The 21,577-nt window shown below is 46.9% G+C and overlaps 1 protein-coding gene across 1 annotated transcript in view; it reads left to right on the plus strand.

Moving 5' to 3' along the window:
- The first annotated feature begins 524 nt into the window (after positions 1–524).
- The window catches only part of Glra1 (glycine receptor alpha 1), a 51,619-nt gene continuing 30,566 nt past the window's right edge, over positions 525–21,577 (plus strand). The window contains 1 exon segment of the mRNA XM_048334259.1: positions 525–580. Within this exon segment, the coding sequence (XP_048190216.1) occupies positions 525–580 (56 nt within the window).

A 21,577-nucleotide genomic window follows, 5' to 3' on the forward strand; every position in this document is an offset into this window, starting at 1 on the left:
ATTTTGAAACAGAAAAAGGAAATTTTTACAAGAGTTCAAAAAGGAAAAGAAAAGAAGAGAGAGAAAGAAAGAAAGAGAGAGAGGAGAGGGGAAAAAAAAAAAAAGGAAACATACCCAGGACGGGCACTGACTGGCTGGAGTTTCCACTCTTCAGGCTCCTGGAAAGCTGGGCGCTCTCCGTGGTGCTGAGCAGCCGGCCCCCCGCGCCGCTGTCCGCGGTACCCGCCTCGCAGTCTCCCCGGCTCGCTCTCCTTGCTTGCTCCACTCTCTCTCCCCCCCCCGCCCCCCCCGGGGGGGAACTCGGCACCGCTGGGCGCTAGCTCGCTGCCACCACATCTGGCTCCCAGTCCTGGCTCCCCCAATAGCGCTCGCTGGATCTGCAAGTGCTCACTTGAAGAAGCCTATAGCGAGAGATAGATTTCCCATCGTGTTTTATTTTTTTATTTGGGTGGGGGGGGACTCTCCGAACTCATTGGACTACAAAAAAATTCCACCAGGACCTGAAAAAGAAAAAGAAAACCAAAATGTACAGCTTTAATACTCTTCGACTCTACCTATGGGAGACGATTGTATTCTTCAGGTATGCAAAAAGAATATTTTCCCCCCCCTCCTATTGCTCACGTCTTGCTCTGGGTGTACCTAGGAGAAGGGGGTGGAGCAGGGACGCTCACACTGTCTGTGATCCCCCTTATTTTAGGGGAGGGGGGGTGTTGTAAATCTCTATGATCCTGTCCCTCCATTTCTCCCCCCCCCCCATTTCTCTCTCTCTCATCCCCTCTCCCCCCCCCCCCCACCTACTCCCCCAACAGGGTGTCTGGCTTCTGTGTGTGTAGGTTTAAGACAGTCACTGCTGTGGTAGCTGTTTGTCGGCCTGTTTCCTGCTGTTGGTCATGTCTGTCTTTCTGTCTAGTACAACCCTTTTGCCACTGGACCCCGTCCCCCTTAGTCTTCCTCCATACACCCCTCTTCCCAAGGAACTGTCACTTGACTGAGGAGTTAAAGAGGAAACCCTAAGAGTTGGCTGGGTTTAATTAGGACTGCATTCTCTAACCGCAGTGCTGGAAAAAAAATCTCAGCTTCCCCCCCCCCCCCCACTTGTCTGGGAGCAAAGTGACAACTAGCGGTGACAAGGAAGGTTGCATTCAGACTCGCTAGACACAGACGTATTCTTTTCTCTCTCTCTCGTGTTGTTGTTGTTTTCTTTTCTTTTTTTCTGTTTTGCCTGCAGGATTGGGGGGGGGAGGGCGGTGGATGATGGGTGATGGGAGGCTATCCTGCTAGAAACATTCCTGTTAGGACTTCAGACTAAATGCAGAATTAGGTGTGATTCAGAACCAAGAGTGTGTTGAAGCAGTTCCCCTGTTTAAAACAACAACAACACAAAACTTTGGCTCTCTCCTTCTTCCCTCCTTGCCTCCCCCCCCACCACACACACACACACACACACACACACACACACACACACACACACACAGTGACCAACTTTATTCATAGCCCATACTGGATAGATGGGCCAGTTCTTATTTGTTTTCTCTCTTAATTTATGCCTACCCCTGAGTTGTCTTCACACACACACACACACACCGCCCCCCCCCCAACCTTCTATCTATTGTCTCCTAGTTAAAATTCTTTGCCTGCCGATTTAGCATTCTTAGGGTACTACAAGAGACAAGGGAGAAGGGAGTTGGGCAATGGATCCCCTCAGAAAGCATTGAACTAGATAGGCCTTTTATAAGTGAATGAAGCCTGCCATCTTCAGAGACTGTTATGATCAAGACCGTTTATATGAATGGGGCGGGGGGGGGAGAGATTGATCATTAATCTTCTTCATTTTTAGATATTGGCTTCTTATGATTTGGGCTCAATTAACTGATGTTGGAAAGCCTTCCACCTTCTCCCATTGTTTTGAAAACTAAGTTGGCTGCCCAATAGTATTTTCTCTGATCGCTGTGCATCAAATAATTCTCATTCTAGTATACTGCATGTGAATTATGGGTCCAACTCATCTATTGGTCAGTTTAGGAAATGAATGACAGATTCTTCCCCTTCCCTCCCCCCACCCCTCAAAAATGGTGAACTTCTGTATGTGAGTCTCTCTTCATCACCTTTCTCTTGAAATGAAGCAAAGTCTCATCCTCCCTCCCACCCCTATCCTATTTGCTAAAGCCTCTAATCTGCAGTTCAAATAATTCTTTGGGGGGAGGAGGAGGAGGGGGAGGAAGAGAAGGAGGAGGAAGGGGAGGAAGAGGAGGTAGCTGCCCCAATCATAGCTCAGAATGTAAACAGTCACGAAGTCAGAAAGAAAGAGAAAAAAAAAAGTCCAGTACAAGGCCCTGTGAAATTTCCCCACTTTATAGAGGGAAAGGCAGGAAATGTCCAATTGACAATATCAGATTCTTTCTTTTATATCTAATAAGACTGCTTGGGAGGGGGGGAATTCATGGTAACATTTGCGTGCAAATTGATTCTCTGTTTGTCTTACCACAGACAAACTGAACCAAAGAGATTAGAGTACATTAATAGAACCAGCACCTCCACTCTTGCTACCCTTCTCTTTTTTCTCCCCCTTGAGGAAAAGCATTCAATTCTTGGTTTGTTTGGGGTTTTTTTTTTTGGGGGGGGGGGCAGTTTCTCTCCCAGACATTGTCTTTCACAAAAGGAACTCAGAGGAAAAAATAAAGGTGGTAGGGAGCTGGGGGAGGCTCCGTTTAAAAGGTTTGCATTGTAATCATTTTGATAAGGTTATGAATCCACTGTGCTGATGGTGCCTTATCAGAAAGGATCGCTCTACCTTGTGTGCATGTAGGCTCTGGGTGTTTGTAAGAAAGATGAGCCGTGACTTACAGAGAGCTAAGGACATGCCGTACTACTGCCTTTCAGAAGATAAGAGTGTGTCCTTCATCAGAGGAGCAAACGTTCATTTCTGAGACATAAATAAGAAGATGAACTGGGGGGGGGGGGGCGGGAAGGAGATGAATTACACTAGGGAAATTATCCTGAGCAATTTTTCAAAGAAATTCACACACACACACACACACACACACACACATACACACACAACAATCCCTAGGAGGGAAACTGAATAACCTCTCTTTACTCAACTGGTTTTTTTTGTTGTTGTTATTTTCAATTCTTTCATTTTTGTTCATTTCTAGATGGAAATAGAGAAAGTATTATTGTTTTTTAATTGGAGAGCTGCCCAAGGGGGAGAGAATTGGAATAATAGAGGCTGGTAGCCTTCTCGAAGTTTCTATGAAAATGAAAAGGGGGCCTTGTGTGGAGACGAAGGGAAAGCCTGGGCCCTCCTGGGGCCCCAGGTGCTTCAGAGATTCAGTAATGCCAGCTGCCCAAACTGGTAGAGCAAATGCAGGAGCTCTGACACTGCTCTGTAAGGGACTGGCTGTTGGGTCAGCGCCTTACCAGGGAGATGAACTACAAGGACAGAAGAGAAAAACAAATACACGCACACACATACAGAGAGAGAGAGAGAGAGAGAGAGAGAGAGAGAGAGAGAGAATCACCACAACTGACGTGAGTGCATCAAGTCAAATGCTCCTGTGGTGTCAGATGCAGAGAACACATCGAGGCCTTCGGGAAAGTCAGCCTCAACGTCATTGCGGTATCTATCAGCTGCCCCCAGCCGTCAAAATGACGTGATTTGCCTGGCATTCCTACTCCGATGTTTAGTTTTTGCATTCCATAAACACCATATTTTTGGTCCATCTTTGATTCAAGATGGACCAAAAAGTAATAAAGACCTTTTCTTTTTAAAATGTTTTTTCTTTTACTGCTCTTTACAAAGGTGATGTGCAGAAGGGGTTCTAGTTACGTAAGTTAGGTAACGAGTACATTTCTTTTTGGACAATGTCAAACCCTTCTGTCATTCTCTCCCAGTGAGAAAAGGCTTTAAACAAATAAGAAGAACGGAGGGCATACGTAACTTCATTTCAGCCAACCTTCCCAGCCAAGGCGCACTTTGGCTTTTGTGGGTAGAGCAGGTGCAATCCGACCCCAAATCTCTCTTGCTTCTTGGGAACTCCAACACACCTCACCTCTACACCCTTGGCATTTTGAATTGGGCAGTCCTTTGTTATTAAAAACAAACTAAACCTCTCTGGTGCGTTTTAGCCACACCGTGGGACCATTGCACCTTTTCATGACAATTAAAAAAAAAAGGCTCCAGACATTCCTAAATAACTCCTAAATTACTTAGGAAGAAAGAAGAGGAGAAGAAACCAAATTGCTTAAGTTTTGAACCACAGGATAAAACGACCAGATTCCTAATTAAATTATCGTCCTGATGTACTCATTAAAACAAGCAACAAAGTCTAGTTACCTTTGGCAAATGGCCCTCTGGAAATATAGAAACTACCCAAGTAGGAACTTTAAAAAAAAAATAGATTTAAGGGAACAAGTTCCTACATGCCAAGGAAGATGTGAACCAGTCTGATCCAGGAGCTGGGTTTTTTTTCCCCCCCTAAAGATGATGAGTTTGTTCTTTACATGTATGTCTTCCATCTATGTAGAAAATCCTTTTCCTCTGGGCTTTGTGCTAAATATGACATGCTTCTACTGAAGATACGTCAGCAAAACCTTGAAGGAAAAGATATTTCAACTCATCACAGAACCGAAACGAACCTGGTAAATAGATTCTTTTCTATCTCCATCCTGAAACACTACCCACTTAAAAAGTAAATTCATTTCTTTTCTTTTCTTTTTTTTTTTTTTTTTTTGGCCAGTCCTGGGGCTTGGACTCAGGGCCTGAGCACTGTCCCTGGCTTCTGCTTGCTCAAGGCTAGCACTCTGCCACTTGAGCCACAGCGCCACTCTGGCCATTTTCTGTATATGTGGTGCTTGGAATTCGAACTCAGGGCCTCATGTATACGAGGCAAGCACTCTTGCCACTAGGCCATATCCCCAGCCCACATTTTCTTTTTTTTTGTGGGTGGGGAGCTATTTTGTTTTTTGTCAGTTGTGGGGCTTGAACTCAGGACCTAGGGGTGCTGTCCGTGAGCTCTTTGCTCAAGGCTAGTGCTTTAACCACTTTGAACCCCGCTCTACTTCGAGTTTTTGAGGGGTTCATTAGAGATAAACATCATCACAGACACTTTTCTGCCCGGCTGTGGTTTGAACCTTCATCTCAGTTCTCTGCCTCCTGAGTAGCTAGGATTATAGGCATGAGCCATTGGCATCCAGCAAATTAGGTTTTCTTCAAGGTGGCTTTTTTGACCTCCGGGTCTCCAAAACTTGCCAAGACAATCTGATGACCTTTGATCTTTTATTCCCCCCTCCTTCCTAGTAGCAAGCTGTATTCTGTCTTGAATTCTTATCAACTGTAATTTCAACCCTGCAGAAAGCATCCAGAAGCTTCTGAAGTGGCCCAAGGACTTTTTATTCCATCCACCCACCCAAGAAAAGAAACCCCATGGTCAAGTTTGCATCCACACTAACCAAGTTGTCAATCTCTCCACCCCTTTAGGGGGAGGGGAGGGGCTTAGGAACAGAGAGAGAGAGAGAGAGAGGAGAGAGAGAGAGAGGAGAGAGGAGAGAGAGAGAGAGAGAATTAAGAAGGAAATGTCCTGGGTTTTTGGTATCCAAGGATCAGCCTGAATAGGGACTCACAGGCCATGAACCGAGTTATGAATCAGCAACAGAGCATCTACATATTTGGAAACCGTAATGACCTCCCACGCAGGAGACAAGGGAGGAATGTATTTATTTATTTTTGAGACTATCATATGAAAGCAGCCGTGGTTTATGGGATGCGGTGGAAAGAGACATTGGCCCCTATTGGGCAAATCTTGCTTTTAAGTCAGCTTAGCCCCCACCCCCCATCCTGCATGTGGCAATCTGACATTTCTTCCCTTATATGTCGGGGGGGGGGGGGGAGAATCTCATTTCCAACTCAAGTGAAATCATCTAAGTGTCCTGTAGCCTCTGACATACTTTTATTTACTTTGTTCTTTCTTTAAAAAAAAAAAAAATCAAGACTCGGGGCTGGGGATATGGCCTAGTGGCAAAGGTGCTTGCCTCGTATACATGAGGCCCTAGGTTCAATTCCCCAGCACCACATATACAGAAAATGGCCAGAAGTGGCGCTGTGGCTCAAGTGGGCAGAGTGCCAGCCTTGAGCAAGAAGAAGCCAGGGACAGGTGCTCAGGCCCCCAGTCCAAGCCCCAGGACTGTCCAAAAAAAAAAAAAAATTTTTTTTTAAAAATCAAGACTCGAACTCAGTATCTGACACACTTGAGCTCATCGGCTGGCGCTCTACCACTTGAGCCATGCCTCCAGCCCCGCCAACCATTTTTTTAAATTTTTGTTTTTTTAACCAAAGACAGGGATCCATAACCACCAGAGCTCAGTCTTTGTTTCTCCATCAAGCACTTGGGCATCATGCATTGTGTGTGTATGCGTCCAGCAGTGGCCTGGGTTTTTGTAGGATGAGGAGATGTCGCTCCTTTTTCAGACACGTTTAAAACCTCGTTTCCTCCCCGCAGAGGCCCACGGTGCAGCTCATCCTGGCACCTCACACTTCGGTGGGCGTCATTAACTTTTATAACTTTCATCAACTGGAAGAAAGCAGAATAATTTTGCTTTTTTGCTTTTGGGGATTTTTTTTATTTATTTTTTTTGGTGCCAGTCTTGGGCTTGAATTCAGGGCTTGGGTGCTGTCCCTAAGTGTTTTTGCTCAAGGCTAGTGCTCTACCACTTGAGCCATAGCTCCACTCCTAGCTTTTTTTTTGGGGGGGGGGGAGTTGCTCAATGGGAGATAAGAGTCTGGAGGACTTTCCTGTCCAGGCTGGCTTTGAACCACGATCGTCACAGCTTAGCCTCTTGAGTAGCTAGGATTACAGGCAGGAGCCACCAGCAGCCAGCTAGAAAGCATAATGATTTTTTTCTTTTTTAAGATAGATGCGTGACTATCTGGAAGTCTATTCTGAAGGTTTGACAGTATGCTTTGAGCCAAAACAGCCTTGGTCCACAGGATAACAAGACTTAAGATCCAGAACTAACCCAGTGGCGTGACCTTGAGGGAGTTCTATGACCTTTCCAGTTGTCATTTTCCCCACTTGTAAAATGAAAGAATTCAATCCAATATTTTCTCTCCAAAATATATTTTTTTTCAGCTTTATCAGTTTAGGATGGTCTCTTTCCACTCTCTTCCACAATGATCACACAGAGAAAAATAGCCAGAAAGCCTCGAGTTCAAAGGTCTGGAAAGACCATGAACCTCACTAAGCAAATGTGATGCAGATTCTATGCATAAGTCAATGGAGGAAAAAAACAGGCTGGAGTGCATAGGACGTGTTCTTTTCATCCTTTCCTTTCCCCCACAGCCTGTGTTGTGAAACACTGGCTTTCTAGAGCCCCGCTCCATGTGAACTTATTGTTAGGAATCGGATGCGTGCCGAACTGTGTGGCGAGGAAAGGCAAAGTATCTTATCATAAACTGTGTTGCTGCACACAGAGGACTTGAGGAAAAAACCAAATGAGGGCTGGGAATGTGGCTTAGTGGTAGGGTGTTTGCCTAGCATGCATGAAGCCCTGGGTTTGATTCTTCAATACCACATAAACAGAAAAGGCCAGAAGTGGCGCTGTGGCTCAAGTGGCAGAGTGCTAGCCTTGAGCAAAAAGAAGTCAGGGACAGTGCCCAGGCCCTGAGTTCAAGCCCTAGGACTGGCAAAAAAAAAAAAAAAAAAAAAAAAAAAAAAGCCCCATGATGTTTCTTGGTCCCTAACAGCCTTGCCAGAAGGAAATATGCAATTTTTAGTAGTCTTTATAATATTTACAACGGATTCTGAGCCCTTGTTACTATTTTTAGGACTCTTCTTAGGTCCAGGGGTTCGGGGGGAGGGAGAACCCCACACTGGGAAAACATTTGATTAGGTTTATTCCAAGACAAAAATCGTTACGTTTTGTTTTAATGTGCACATGTAGACACACAAATTCTAGCTCAGTGTAATTTCAGAACTTTCTGGAAACACTATCAAATAATCTCCTTGTTGACTGCCTTGTTGATGTTGGAAGTGTCCACTGAATGCAAGGGTGTGTGTGTGTGTGTGTGTGTGTGTGTGTGTGTGTGTGTGTGTGCCGGGATTTGAGTTCAGACCTTGGGTGCTGTCACTGAGCTTTTTTTGCTTAAGGCCAGTGCTTTATCACTTGACCCACAGGTTCACTTCTGGGTTTTGGTGGTTAATTGGAGATGAGAGAATCTCATGGACGTTCCTGCCCTGACTGGCTTTGAGCCCCAATCCTCACATCTTGACCTCCTGAGTAGCTAGGATTACAGGCATGAGCCACAGGCTTCAAACCGCTTTGTTAAGGGGAGGATTGTGGTTTTCAGAGGAGACACAACCTCTGAGTGCCTCCCTTCTCTCTTGTTTTTCCTCAGTCCACAGTTACCATCTGATCTTTGTCAGCTCTCTAGAAACACCCCATGAGCCTAGCTCTACGGCATTTTTCTTATTCTTTACAATAGCTTAGCTAATGAGCAAGTCGGACAGTGAGCATACACGCACCAGGTGATGAGGAATTATTAAAAAGAAATCACCTTTGTTATGTAAAAAATAATAAATCTGGATTGAAGAAAGAAGGACTCCAGAAAATGGACCAGCACAGAGACAAGGCCACAGGCTCAACCCGGGAGTTCACAGAACCCCTGGGCTCTGTATTTCAAACTCTCTCTCTCTCTCTTTCTCTCTTCCTCTCCTCCCTTCAACTAGTGCCCCCACCCCCCCCCCCAAGTTAAGCCTAACACACAATGGAAAACACCACAGGGCTTGCCAGCCAATTCATTCTGAAAGCACATTAGTAAGAAGACAATGGAGAGACGCTGGGAAAAAGCTTATCCCCATAGCACACAAACGCTTTGTAAACGGGGAGCCCTTAGGAGGGGTGCCCAGGCGCCCCTCCCCCACAAAGCTTTTGCAACTACGGCTAAAGGATCCCTTTTGTGATGTCCTGAAGTTGATTTGTCCCAGGCTCCCCAGGGGCTCTTTCAGCGCAATTAGATTACCACTCCCTGCCTTTGAATTCCGCAGAGTCCAGCTAAGAGAGTTTGCGGGGTCTTCCTAGGGGAAGGGCTTTAATCCCTGCTGTGAAATGCACAACCGGCCCTTCCTCCCGTCCTGCCAAGCTCCAGCCTCCAGTCATCCTCAGATCATCACTCTCTCTCGGGGGTGAAGTGGGGAGATCTTAAGCAGCAAAGGCTCTGAGCAAGCCTAGGGTTCCATGGCCTCAAATCAGCTAGGAGGGAAGGGTCAAAAGCATAGATTTCATCAAACACTGGCTAAGATGTTAGATCTTCTATTCTTATTATCCAATGACAATCAGAACAGGAAACGAAAAGACAGGGACAGGCTGGTGCCCATGGTGGATAGATAGGGGCATGGCGGAGGTTGGATGGGTCACAAGTGTATACTTGCAAATCCATCAAGAGAGATAGATTAAGTAAGTCCACCACTTTGTGCAAATTAATCGTACCTCAATAAAATGGGTTTATAAATAAAATTAAGGTGATATAGGCACACACACACACACACACACACACACACACACACGAGAGGAAGGAGGGAGGGGAAGGATGCAGAAAGACGGAAAGGAAGAAAGGAAGGGAGGGAAAGAGAAAGAAGAAGGAAGAAGAAGGGAGGGAAAGGGAGGGGAGGAGAAAGAGGAGGGAGGGAGGTAGAGAGAGAGGGAAGGAGGAAGGGAGGGAAGGAGGGATGGAAAAGAGAAAAAGGGAGAGAGGGAGGAAAGGAGGGAGAGAAAACAAAAACCAAGAAAAAGCAAGGTTGAGAGAGTAGCTCAGCGGTAACGCACCTGCATGAACAAGGCTATGAGCACAGTCCTCTAGTACCACACACACACACACAGTGCAGTTTGCACAAACCCCTTCTCTCCACCATATCCTCAGTCCTCCCATCGCCTCCCTTCTTCCTCTGCTCTGTGTGTGTGTGCGCGTGCGCACTCGCACCAAGACCCAGACTTGAACTCTGGGTCCCTCCCCATTGGCTTTTTCGCTCAAGGCTGGTGCTCTAGCAGTTGAACCACCCCTTCATGTTTAGCTTTCATTGCTGGTTTATTTAGTCTCCTGGACTTTTCTGCCTGGGCTGATTTCAAACCAGAATCCCCCGATCTCGGCCTCCTGAGTAGCCAGAATTACAGGCGTGAGCCACTGGACCCTGCTCCTCCCATAGGCTAAGAACTTACTGGATTTTGTGGTGCATATAGAATGGGGGCCAGATCTCCTGGTGTCCCCTCCCCCCCGAGTTCTCGTGGTCTAAGTTCCCCTCATGAAATGCCATGTCCGTGGGGCCTGTGTTCTAGACACAGTGTGTGTTGAATCAAATCACCTTGTCCCCACACACCTGCTTCTGTTCCTCTTCTTATTTGGGACCTGCAGAAACCTGAGCACTAACGGATTCCAATCAAGCCACCACAAAACACGGCCGTGTCTCACCATGACTCCTTTGGTTGCAAGCAACGAACGAGTCACCCCCATGAGAGTGGCTGAGCCTGCCGGGCTGCTCAGCAGCATGCTGAATAAGTTGTTCAGCCTTACCACCCCCTGAGACCTACCAGGGCCTATCTGATCTCTGGGCCTCCCCAAATTAGCTGAGCCATTGTAGATAAGGCTGCCTCTCCCCACCCCTACCCCCCCCCACACACACGCACAGCCCCAGGCCTGCAGGCAGGAAAACGGGGTGCTCTTCCATAGAACAAGGACAATTTTCTAAAAACGATTTTATGTAGGTAGCAGGCAGAAGAAACTTGATTAGAGGTGGTTCTTCTTCAGGTGACCTAAAACATCAGCTAGAAAAGAAAAATTACCCACAAGATCCAGGACAAGGGGACTTCAAGGCATTTTTAAATAGGTTTTGTCTTCCTAAAATAATAATCATAGGTGCAGAGGCTCAAGAAAAGGCTGGAGATCTCAGTCTGAAGCCAGCCAGGGCAGGAAAGGCAGTGAGATTCTTATCTCCAATAAACTACTCAGAAAAAGCCAGAAGTGGCGCTGTGGCTCGAGTGGGTGGTAGAGAGCTAGCCTCAAGAAAAAGAAGCTCAAGAACCAGGAAAACAATAACAAATCTGGACTGCTGATATTCTGCATATACTATGTGGAATACTAACTATGTAACCCAAGGACAAGAATGAGAGAGGGAACTGGGAGAAAGCAAAGGAAGGTAGGACATTGTCCAAAACAAAGAAAGGTACTGGGCTGGGAATGTGGCTTGGTGGTAGAGTGCTTGCCTAGCATGCACGAAGCCCTGGGTTCAATTCCTCAGCACCACATACACAGAAAAAACCTGAAGTAGGGCTGCAGCTCAAGTAGTAAAGTGCTAGCCTTAAGCACAGAGAGGCTCAGGGACAGTGCTCAGCCCCGAGTTCAAGCCCCAGGACTAGCAAAAAAAAAAAAAAAGAGAGAGAGAGAGAGAGAGAAAGATCGAGTTCATTCCTTCACCACTACCTCTTAGCCATGAACTTTGTATTCACTGTATTTTTACCAGTTGGTTACTTTATACCACAAGAATACAAATTTGTATCTCCTAATACTCCTTGGAGAAGAAAAGATGTGTGATAGTTGCAAAAGACTGAGCTCCGTGCCTGGAAAAGAAGAAAATAAATAAAAATAAAAACCTGAAGACCACGATTTTATGAACTTGGGTCTCTCTTTCCCTCGACAACCCAGCAAATCGGTAGATTTTGCCTGTGTCTGCTCTGAGCTTCTTACCCACCAAGTCCTTAATTATTCCTTGTAGGTCAATATCAAGTTTGTTTACCAGCCCAGTTGCTCGTCTGGACCCATTCCAGCTGCTAATGTCTCTTTTTAAAATGCAAGACCTACAACTGCATAGAATAAATTAGCTGAGATTTGAAGTGGAGCCCACAGCTAGTAGTTTCTGCCAGCCCTGTCAGGCTTTAGATTTTATTTTATTTGTTTTTAGGGTCTTCAGAATCATCCAGTTTAATCTAGGCTGGATGAAAAATTTTGTGAGTAATACCTGAGCCTTATGACTAAGACATTTGGATTTGTGTCTTTATAATAAGGGCTATGGTACTGAGTGGTTTCTATGGGCCTGGGCAGTGTCATTGGCATTTAAAATCTATTTATTTATTGCCTCCCAACAATCCTGGGAAGTAATACCAATAGTACACTTATTGTACTAAGAAGGGAACATATGCACAAAGTTGAATAGCTAGTGCCAGTGGCTCATGCCTGTAATTCTAACTACTCAGGAGGCTGAGATCTGAGGATCATGGTTCAAAGCTACCCCAGGAAGAAAAGTCTACAACTCTTAGCTCCCACTAATATAGCACAAAGCCAGAAGTAGAGCTGTGGCTCAAGTGGAAGAATACAATCCTTGAGCAAAAAAGCCACGCCAGAGCAAAAGGCCCTGAGTTCAAGCCCCAGTACCCCCCCCCACACACACACAGGTAAGTGACCTTCCCAAGGTCACACAGCTAATAATTGCTGATATCAACATTGAGTTCATCATGATATCCGAACTCTTCTCCTAATGCAAAGCATTTAGAAGACCTAAATACTTCTGAAGATGGAAATTCCATAGGCAGGGCAATTGGGCTTTTTGTTTGCTTTTGTTTTGTCAATCCTGGGGCTTGAACTCAGGGCCTGGGCAAATGAGCCTTTGAGCTCATTTGCTCAAAGTTTGCACTCTACCACTTTAAGCCACCGCTCCACTTCTGATTTTTGAGTGATTCACTGGAGACAAGAGTCTCAAAGGGACTTTTCTGCCTGGACTGGCTTTGAACCACGATCCTCAGATCTCAGCCTGCTGAGTGGCTGGGATTCCAGGTGTGAGCCAGGTGTGGGCACCTGACATGGTCAGACCATCTTAATCCTATCAATCAAAATGCCAGAGCAATGCCATTAATTTACTGCTCAACAGGTAAATCACTAAAGGCACAGTAACAGGATTGCCAGGGAGTGCTGTGGTAGTTCAGTTATATTGAACATTTCATGCACCAGCACCACTGTAGAAGTGTGTGTGCACGCGCGTGTGCACACGCACGTGCGCATATGCACATTCACCAGTACTAGGGCTTGAACTCAGGGCCTGGGCACTGTCCCTAAGCTTTTTTGCCCAAGGCTAGCACTCTACCATTTGAGCCACAGCGCCACTTCTGGCATTTTGTTTGTTAATTGGAGCTAACAGTTTGAACAGACCTTCCCGCCCAGGCTGGCATCTAACTGTGATCCTCAGATCGAGTAGCTAGGATTACAGGTGTGAGCCACCAGCTTGCCCGGCTCCCACGAATACCTTTTTAATTGATGTTTAAGACGACCAGGTTCTCTATAGATCTCCTGTTCATCCAGCCCCCCTCAAGACTGTGAAACATGCTATGTGAGACCAAGGAATTGCACAGTTTAATTGCGCAGCTGCAGCCTTGGAGAACTCCCGATTCCAGAAGGACTCTTTAGCGCTTAGTATTAGAGCTCTGGACATTCCTGTAGTTCTGTATTTACATACAAATACCCACTTCAGTGAAACCTTCCAATTCAGGTTCCAACTAGGCTTATTAAAGGCAGCTGCAGGTTTTAATCCTAACTGCTCTTTGGACAAGTTAAGATTCTTTCTTCTTCAGAGCCTAGTAAGGATTGTTTTCATTCATTTTTTTTTAAATCATAGTGTGTGTGTGTGTGTGTGTGTGTGTGTGTGTGTGTGTGTGTGTGATTACTAGGGCTTGAACTCAGGGCCTAGGCACTGTCCCTGAGCGTTTGCCCTCAAAGCTGGCCTCTCTACCATTTGAGCCCCATCTCTACTTCTTGCTCTTTGCTAATGAATTGAAGATCAATTTCACAGACTTTCCTGCCCTGAGCTGGCTTGGAATCAACCTTAGTAAAGCACTTTTCCAGTAAACAACAATTGAATGGCAATTGGTAAAGCAGGGAGTTGGAGTTTGCTTGTTTGTTTGGTTTTGTTTTGGTTTTGTTTTAAGCTGAGTAAAGTAGGACAGAAAAGAACAAAATAAAAAGCAAGCAGGCTTCAGAGAGGTTTTGGTAGAGATGATTTAATAGTTATGAAAGCCCACTGCTGGTGGCTCATGCCCGTAATCCTAGCTACTCAGGAGGCTGAGATCTGAAGATAGTCTGAGGCCTGGCTAGGCAGGCAAATCTAAGGGAGTTTTGTCTCCAATTCACCAGCAGAAAGCCAGAAGTGGAGATGTGACTCAAGTGGAAGAACGCCAGCCTTGAGTGAAAAGCTCAACAAGAATGCAAGTCCCTGAGTCCAATCCCCAGGACTGGCATGCGCGCGCGCCACAAACACACACACACCACACACACACACACACACACCACACGACACGACATACACAGCTCATTCTGAAATGAAGACATTGGCATCTGTAAAATGGCAGAGGCATGTCATCAACCTCACTGGATTGTGAAGATTTGATATGGTAGCAGTAGGAAGAATTCCACTCATAGTGAAAACCCAGCTAACAGTAGCCATTACTGTCATTAGATTACATCATATCTTCATCTATTTGATCCCATTCCTATTTCCCTTCATATTTATACTCCTCCCCTTTCCAACCTCAAATGACCAATCCCGTCGGATCAATGTAGTCTTCTGATTATTTTCCCCCCTAAAATTCCTTGCCAGAAACCCCAGCTCTATTCTTTTTTGTTTGTTTGTTTGTTTTGCCAGTCCTGGGCCTTGGACTCAGGGCCTGAGCACTGTCCCTGGCTTCCTTTTGCTCAAGGCTAGCACTCTGCCACTTGAGCCACAGCGCGCACTTCTGGCCGTTTTCTATATATGTGGTGCTGGGGAATTGAACCCAGGGGCTTCATGTATACGAGGCAAGCACTCTTGCCACTAGGCCATATCCAGCCCCCCAGCTCTATTCTTACACACACACCAAAGGGAGGAAAAATGCATTTCTCTAATGAGATTTATCTGATCCAGAAGAAGGCTGCATGAAGGTAATGAGAGCCATTTGTTCTCCCATCCAACCTGTGGGGTGCATACTAATGATGTTAGGGCCTGCTAATCATGTCAGAGAGGAAACCACGCTGCCCTGTCCTTCTGTCCATCCTCCTGTCCAGGCCTCAGTCTCTCCTCACATTGCAATGCATGAGGAAGCTACTCGATGAACACAGGCCACCATGTGAATGTGCAGGGTGTGTGTGTGTGTGTGTGTGTGTGTGTGTGTGTGTGTGTGTGTGCCAGTCCTGGGGCTTGAACTAAGGCTTCACACAGTCACTAGGTTTTCCTCTCAAGACTGGTGCTCTACCATTTGAGCCATACCTCCACCACCAGCTCTTTGGTGGTTCATTGGAGAAAAGCATCTCACAGACTTTCCTGCCTGGCTGTCTTTGAACTAGGATCCTCAGATCTCAGCCTCCAGGGGATTATTACAGGCATGAGATACCAGTGCAGGGAATCCTGCAGGTCATTCACAATGAGACCAGACTACAGAATGACACTGCGGCAGGCAGAGCAAAACATTTTTCCCCAAGTGACACACACAGAGCAGTCTGTGTAGATGAGATAGAAATAGAGTTAGCTGTGTTCAGGGCCAAGAACAGGTGACCCAAGACATCAGGTTCCACCAAGGCCACTTTTCCAAGTCATTCTCTGGGAAGTTCAGGAATGATCCGGAAACAAAAAAAAGAGTGTGACCTGGCACTGGTGGTTCACGCCTCTCATCCCAGCTACTCAGGAGGCTGAGATCTGAGGATCCAGGTTCAAAGCCAGCCCAGGCAGGAAAGTCCATGAGATTCTCATCTCCAACGAACTAGCAAAACTGCCAGGAGTAGAGCTATGGTTCAAGTGGTAGAGCACTAACCAGGAGCAACAAGGCTTGAGGACAGCACCTAGGCTGTGTGTCTAAGCTCTAGGACTAGCACCGAAAAGAAAAGAAAAAGTGTTCTGGATTTTTCCACAAAACTTGAGCAGCATTTATAGGGGTTTACTAAAGGTTCCTGGGCCACTACCTAAGGATTTTTATTTTTTTTTTTTTGCCAGTTATGGGGCTTGAACTCAGAGCCTGGGCACTATCCTTGAGCTTTTTGCTTGTTTGTTTGCTCAATGCTAGCACTCTGCCACTTGAACCACAGCACCACTTCCACCTTTTTCTGTGTATGTGGCACCCAGGAATCGAACCCAGGGCTTCATGTATGCTAAGCAAGCACTTTACACTCTTGGCCTTGTTTTGTTTTGTTTTTTTTTTTGGTTTAGCCAAAGCAGAACAGTGAAGCCAAATCCTACACAGCTAAACAAAATCTTCTTCTAGAATTGCAGGTATAATTATCTGTTTCACAAACTGCTAGTGAGCCTTGACCATACCCCAACTTCTATGCTTCTGTGTTTACTAATAGCCTGGGGTGTGGGGCGGGGGGGGGGGGGGAAGCTTGTGAAAACTATGCCCTCAAGTTGAGTCTAATCAAGACCTGGATTGCCCGATTCTCAGCAAAAGCAAGGGGACAGAACTATAATTTGGCTTTGAGTCAAAAATAGACCGAGGCTTCCATGAGTTTAGCCTTGACACATGCACACACAGTAGGGAGAAAAGAAATAAGAAAAAAAAAAAGACATAGAAAACATTGGCATAATTAAGCCAGGCCGGTGTAGAATAGCCAACGCTGGTCCCAACCAGGCGCAGGCGCAAAGAAGCCTCCAGTGTCTTCCGTGTAAAATGGAGACGAGCTGGGCGCTGGTGGCTCACGCCTGTCATCCTAGCTACTCAGGAGGCTGACTGATCGTGGTTCAAAGCCAGCCTGGGCAGAAAAGCCCATGAAACTCTTACCTCCCACATACCATCCTGAAGCCAGAAGCGGAGGTGTAGCTCAAAAGTAGAGTGTTAGCCTTGAGCAAAATAAGGTAAGGGACAGCACCCAGGCCCTGAGTTCACACCTCAGCACCAACACACACACACACACGCACACACACACAAGTCGTGTGCCACAAGTGTGCTTTTTACCCTGTCCAGGGTTCAGGGTTCAGTCCAACAGGGAGATGGGCTTTGGGGGGCTGTGGAACCGGATGGGGGAAGGGTATCTCACCCCTGGGGAAACTGGGGCTCAGGGCCTGGCCACTGTGACATTCAGCTCTCCAGGGTGCTTAGCAGATCATGAAGTGAGAGTAATAAAATGTCAGGCGCTCCCACCCCGCCCCCCCAACTCCCCCAGCCTAAGCCCCTTACTGCAATCAGAATCAGAATGCCACAGCTGGTGGGGGGGTGGGGGTGGGGCAGCCAGATGTCAGCCTGATGCAACTCCACCCCAAGCCCAAGCCCAGGGACCAACACAGCCCCATGCTCAAAGACAACTTCCAAGCCAGGAACAGGAAACTGATTCGGGCCCCTAAGGCCCCGAGCCTCAACCTAACTGAGATCCCATCTTCTCCTGGTAGACCAGGGCGGGGAACCCTCCCAATTCCTTTCCTTCACCAGGAGCCCATAAGGCAGTAAGACTGAAAGCTTCCTCCATTGAGTGTACAACTTGGAGTGTGTGTGTGTGTGTGTGTGTGTGTGTGTGTACCACAAGCCATACTTAGACTTGAACTCAGGATACCATCCCTTAACTTTTTCACTCAAGGCTGGTACTCTACCACTTGAGCCACACCTCTGCTTCCAGCTTTTTGCTGCCTCCTTGGAGCTCAGAGCCCCACCAATTTGTTCACCCAAAGCTGGCTTTGAATCACAACCCTCCAAAGTCAGCCTTCTGGGTAGCTTGGCTTATAGGCTTGAGCCACTGGTGCCCAGCTGACAACTTAGATCATGGTAAATGCTGGGTTTTTCTTTAAAAAAAAAAAATTAAAAAAAGTACACAGGGTCTCAAATGAACAAAACTCCGAAATTTTGCCTGACTGGCCCCTGGCGCCTCTCAAATCTTGTCTTCCTTCTCTGAACCACTACAGGGGTCCAATTACAGCACTTAAACAGCTGGCAGGCCCATACTGTGATGGTCGAGGTGCCTAATCTATTCTGTCCATTGCACAATAAACAATTAGAGGGTGAAGGCCATTCCCCGGGCAGCTGCCGACGGCTGCCGGGTGTCAGGTAGGAGGCAGACGTAGCCCTGTCCACCCGCAGGGTTTCCTCTGGTATAGGCCGTGATGAATTTCTCGCCATCCACCTCACTAAAGCCTTAGGTACACAGTCGATGCTGCGTTCATCATAAGGAACATAGGAGTCCAGAGCAAAAGGGCTGCGGAGATCAGACCTGTCATCCCAGCCACTCAGGAGGCTGCGATCTGAGGATCATGATTCAAAGCCAGTCCAGGCAGGAAAGTCCAGGAGACTCTTATCTCCAATGAACCAGCAAAAAAAAAAAAAGCCAGAAGCAGAGCTGTGACTCCAATGAAAATAGTAACAGCCTTGAGTGAACAATACTAAGGAGGGCTGGGAATATGGCTTAATGGTAGAGTGCTTGCCTAGCATGCATGAAGCTCTGGGTTCGAGTTCTCAGTACCACATACACAGAAAAAGCCAGAAGTGGTGCTGTGACTCAGTGGTAGAGTGCTAGCCTTGAGCAAAAGAAGCTCAGGGACAGTGCCCAGGCCCTGAGTTCAAGCCCCAGGACTGGCAAAAGAAAACACACACACACACACACACACACACACACACACACTTATTACCATAGATGAATAAGGCGAGGTCATCGTTCCTATCTTTCTGGACCATTGTGAGTCCATAGACCTAGGCCCTCCTCCTAGCAAATCCAGCCCTATGTCCTTAGTTGTTCCATCCCATCTTTCGCTGTTATGGACTTGTTTTCTTTTCCTCTCTCTCTCTCTCTCTCTCTCTCTCTCTCTCTCTCCCTCTCTCTCTCTCTCTCTCCCTCCTCTCTCTCTCTCTCTCTCTCTCTCTCTCTCTCTCTCTCTCCCAGTCCTGGGGCTTAAACTCAGGACCTGGGCACTGTTCCTGAGCTTCTTTTTGCTCAAGGCTAGCACTCTGCCACTTGAGCCACAGCGCCACTTCCAGCCTTTTCTGTGTATGTGGTACCGAGGAATCGAACCCAGGGCTTCATGCATGCCAGGCAAGCACTCTACCACTAAGCCACATTCCCAGCCTCTCACGCCTCTCTCATGCCCTTCATCTTGACCTTCATTCTTTTGCCTCCCCATTTGGAGTTGGGGGGGGGGGGACGAGGACACCTCCCCCTTCCGGCACCCCACCACCACCACCCCATCCCCTGGCCCACAGACCTCCTGCTAATCTAGAGTAGATTTCAGGGGCAGCAAAGAGGGAGAAACTCGGTTCATTTTTTCCCCTCACTTTTTTTTTTTCTGCCAACCTTTGCTCATTTGAAATTCACACGGATGGCCCCATATTGAATTCCTATTTCCCACTGATGGTGTAGTGAAAGAGTGAGAATCTGAGCATCCATCTGGCCTTTCTTCAACAAATCCTCGGAGGACCAGCTTGGGTTTTGTTCGAGAGAAATTTTGCGGCTGGAAGGAGAAAAACCAAGGCAAATAGATTCACATGCCTTCTAAGGAGTTGACACAAATGTAGATCCCAAGACTAGGTGGGCGGTGGGGGGGGGGGGGTGGGGGGAGAAAACAGGAACGGTTACAAGCTCATCAAAGCACAGTTCCAGGCCTGTCATTCTAGCTACTTGGGAGGCTGAGATCTGAAGATCAATGTTTAAAACCAGCCCAGGCAGAAAAGTCCATGAGACTCTTAATTCTAATTAACCACCAAAAAGCCAGAATTGGAGGAGGTACGTGGCAAAAAAAAGAGCAGAAGGCCCTGAATTCAAGCCTCAGTATAGGCATAAATGAATGAATGAATGAATAAAACAAATAAACAAACATGGCATTTGCAGGGAGAATTCAGGTGGTGTAATTCCGTAGAAAAATTAACACTGCCTAAATAAAATGAATACCAGGAAACTGGTACTTGAAAGGTGATTGGTGGGGCCGGGGGGGGGGGGGGGCGCGGGGGGGGGGGAGGGTTGTTCAGGGGAAGAAGGTAGATGAATGAAGAGAAGCAGAAAGGAGAAGAATGCAGTCATAATATTCAATGCATATGCAAATTTTATAAATTAAGAAAATTGAGGGGAAGGGCTGAAGGGGAGGATGGGGGAGAATGATGACATCATGGATGACATCAATCAAGATACATTGTTTTCCTAAACTGATTTGTTCAATGGTAACCCTTTTGTGTAAGTACTTAAAGATAATAAAAATATAAAAATATATTTGTGAGAGGAAAGAGAGATTATCCAGCCAGGTGCTGGTGGCTCACACCTGTCATCCTAGCTACTCAGGAGGCTGAGATCTGAGGATCATGCTTCAAAGTCAGCCTGAGCAGGAAAGTCTATGAGACTCTTCTCTTCAATTAACCAGCAAAAAAAAATAAAACAGAAGTAGACCTGGGAATGTGGCATAGCGGTAGAGTGCTCCCCTAGCATGCAATGAAGCCCCGGGTTCGATTCCCCAGCACCACTTAAAAAAAAAATCCAGAAGTGGCGCTGTGGCTCAAGTGGCAGAGTGCTAGCCTTGAGCAAAAAGAAGCCAGGGACAGTGCCCAGGCCCTGAGTTCAAGCACCAGGGTTGACAAAAAAAAAAAAAAGAAACAGAAGTAGTGGAGCTGTGGCTCAAGTGATAAGGTACCAGCCTTGAGTAAAACAAAGCTCAGGGGGCTGGGGATATAGCCTAGTGGCAAGAGTGCCTGCCTCGGATACACGAGGCCCTAGGTTCGATTCCCTAGCACCACATATATAGAAAACGGCCAGAAGCGGCGCTGTGGCTCAAGTGGCAGAGTGCTAGCCTTGAGCAAAAAGAAGCCAGGGACAGTGCTCAGGCCCTGAGTCCAAGGCCCAGGACTGGCCAAAAAAAATAAAAATAAAAATAAAAAACAAAGCTCGGGGACAACGTCAGGCCCTGAGTTCAAGTCCCAGCACTAGCACGGCGCGCGCGCACACACACACACACACACACACACACACCAATTATCCTGATTACCCATTTTAGAAAAGTGACTCATCAGGGTCACAGTCCTCATTTCCTTCAACAATCCTGCCTGAGCCTCTCCTTTGACCTCGAACCCTGGACTCTTCCTGGCCTGTATCATTAGAAGTCGTATCTGAGGCCTCACCAAGGGCCTGTCACATGATCCATCCACTGACCGGAAGATGATCAATGTCCAACATTCCATCAGTCAGCATCCACTGCCCCCATCCACCTTCGGTAGGAAGTCAGGACAGCAAGCTCGGTCCCCAAAGATGCAGCTGTCCTTCCGAAAATTACTACGCAATCCCATCTGTCTAAACTCGGGTCTCATCCCCCGTTCCATCCCATAATCCCCAAAAACAATTTCCCTCGCTTCCAAATACTTTTCTAAGACCAGGAAATCCTAATGAGGAACAGTGTTTTCTTTTCTCAGGCTCATTCGCCTCGGCTTCTGCCACAGGAGCTCAGGGCCTGAACACAAAGACGTTCAATTCCCCACGTGGTGACTGACTCTAAACACTCGTGAACACGAGACCCTGAGGACCATGGTCACCCCACTAGCTCCTCCCCCCACTCTGCCAGGGGCACCCAGTGTCTAGATTTACGATAGGTGTGGGAGGGAAAGGCTTAAAATAATCCTGCACAAATTG

Source organism: Perognathus longimembris, chromosome 25 (assembly GCF_023159225.1).
Source record: "Perognathus longimembris pacificus isolate PPM17 chromosome 25, ASM2315922v1, whole genome shotgun sequence".
In the NCBI taxonomy this organism is placed as follows: domain Eukaryota; kingdom Metazoa; phylum Chordata; class Mammalia; order Rodentia; family Heteromyidae; genus Perognathus; species Perognathus longimembris.